Source organism: Bremia lactucae, linkage group LG12 (genome assembly GCF_004359215.1).
Source record: "Bremia lactucae strain SF5 linkage group LG12, whole genome shotgun sequence".
Taxonomy (NCBI): domain Eukaryota; phylum Oomycota; class Peronosporomycetes; order Peronosporales; family Peronosporaceae; genus Bremia; species Bremia lactucae.
In genome coordinates, this window is record NC_090621.1 from 703,327 (window position 1) to 705,471 (window position 2,145).

Consider the following 2,145-nt stretch of genomic DNA (forward strand, 5'->3'; position numbering starts at 1 on the left):
GTCGTTCGAATTGGTCACCGAAAGGCGTTAAAATCATGACACGTCGAGACAAAAAACTGATTGGAAGCTCTAGCTCAGAAGCTTTTGTGCAAGACACAGAACAAAGAACTCCGAGCACGCTTGGCATCGGCCAGAATATTTTTGGTTATCTTGTGTAGTCGAGCCAGACTACTGTGAAAAGGAAGAGACTCGTTACCACAAAGAGATCTCTCAAGAACCAGCTACTTACGAATAAGATGACGAATATAATACCAATATTCTAACGTAAAAAAGAAGTTTGGAGGGGGGCACGAACGACTTGACCTTTATAGCAAGTCGAAGTGGTTGAGTTGTATTATTTGTTTGATCTTTGATTTGACCTTTTTTCACCTAATATTGGAAAAACGTTTTGTGTCGAATGTGATAAGCGCGAAAACGCCAATGCCATAACCGTATTTAAAAAAAATCACATTCGCAGGTCGCATTCTAAGAAGAAGAAAGATGGACGAGGTGAAACTGTTATGCGCGGTCTATGGCGAAGGAACACTATTTTTTGTGAAGATAGCACGTGATGCGGACGTTATAACGCTACAGACGGCAATCGTGAACGAGAAGAAAGGCGTCAATGATCGCTTCAAAGTTGATCCAAATACGGTGACGCTGTACTTGGCGAAGAAGAACGGCGTATGGTTGAAGGACAATATTTATGTAAACAACATTTTAAAAGGTGACAGAAGCGTTGAGTATATGGAAATGCGACCGTCCTGGAGACTCACACGGACGGAGTTGCTAGGGCCAGATTTCCAGCCTAGTGAAGCAGAAATTCACGTTCTGGTGGAGCTCCCGAGTGATGCGGATAATAATGTAACCAAGCAAGGTCCAGCTCAAGCTGAGGGTGCAGAACTTGTCGAGGCCATTTCTCTTCTTGTAGAAAAAAAGTTCAAGAGCATGGAAGAAAAAATGAGCAATAGAGATCAAGAAATGAGCGATAGAGTCGAGAGCAAAATTCAAGAAATGAGCGATAGAGTCGAGAGCAAAATTAAAAAACAAGCGATAGAGAAGAAAGAGTCGAGAGCAAAATTCAAAAAATAAGCGATAGAGAAGAAAGAGTCGAGAGCAAAATTCAAGAAATAAATTCCAAGTTACCATCTCAGTCAGACAAGTCCTACACGGATGGAGCACTAGGTGAAATGGCGATAGAGAGTTTGAAAAGGTTTGAATCGATCACTGATTTTGCAGCAAGAGATGATGAAGAACCCTTTTGGTCGCAAATGATACAACAGCAAGCGAATGCCATTTCGAATGAAGCTCGGTTTGACGCCTTTATAACTCCCTTTTTCGACAGAGCGCTTGCTAACTGGAACATGGTGTTTGTCAATAGCGAGCGATATTTGTGGTTGACTCAGTCAATGAACGTGTCTAGGAGTACAGATCTAAAGCCGGATGGATTTGCGACCCACCCGGGAATGTATCGTGCCAAGGAAAAGCCAAAAGATAAAGTACCTCGCTCGTCCAATCACAAGTTTCGATTTGGTGTCGCAGAGGAAGAGTTATTTGACTGTGTCATTCTATTTGAAAGCAAGCTCTCTTTAACTGATGCTGCGTTTGGTCAAGTGGTTCGGTATCTGCAGAGTCTTTGCCCCAAGACGTTTGGAAGTGCCATTCTCTATGATCGACGCTCCTTTTGGTTAATCAATAGCCGCGCGACTTTCATTGGTAAAGTCCTGAAAGCGCATTGGACGGACGGTGGATCGAAATCATTGTTTCAGAAATTTATTGGTGCCAACGTGTCTCCTTGGGTGGCAAGCTTGACCACAGCCTGCTCTCCTTTGGAGTTGAAGTGGTGGAGGGCGATGCGTTTCTTGGTCGCGGCGCCCAGGGTCGCGTTTTTAAAGTCACTAGGCAAGGAAAAGAGCTTTTCGCATTGAAAATTGTGGAGATTAGCCTCGTTGCATCTCTCTATCAAGAAGAAGCGGCCTTGAAGCAGGCCCAGGAAACAGGCTTGACGATTCGCCTCGCGGGAGAATGCATTGAAATTCCTGGTGGCGCTGCGTTGTTACTGTCTCCTGTTGGGATACCTTTGCCTCGCCCAGCGACCCGATCTGATGTGGCGACTCTTTATGGGTTGTTGTGGCAGCTTCACGAGAAAGGCCTAGTTCATGGAGA

The 2,145-nt window shown here is 44.6% G+C and overlaps 1 protein-coding gene across 1 annotated transcript; it reads left to right on the forward strand.

The window, feature by feature from the left end:
- Positions 1-480: 480 nt before the first annotated feature.
- On the forward strand, positions 481-1,071 carry CCR75_008542 (uncharacterized protein; the record flags this gene model as incomplete). The annotated part of the gene is made up of 1 exon (XM_067966594.1): positions 481-1,071. One exon carries the CDS (start codon positions 481-483, stop codon positions 1,069-1,071), a length of 591 nt encoding a protein of 196 aa, XP_067820666.1.
- Positions 1,072-2,145: the final 1,074 nt, after the last annotated feature.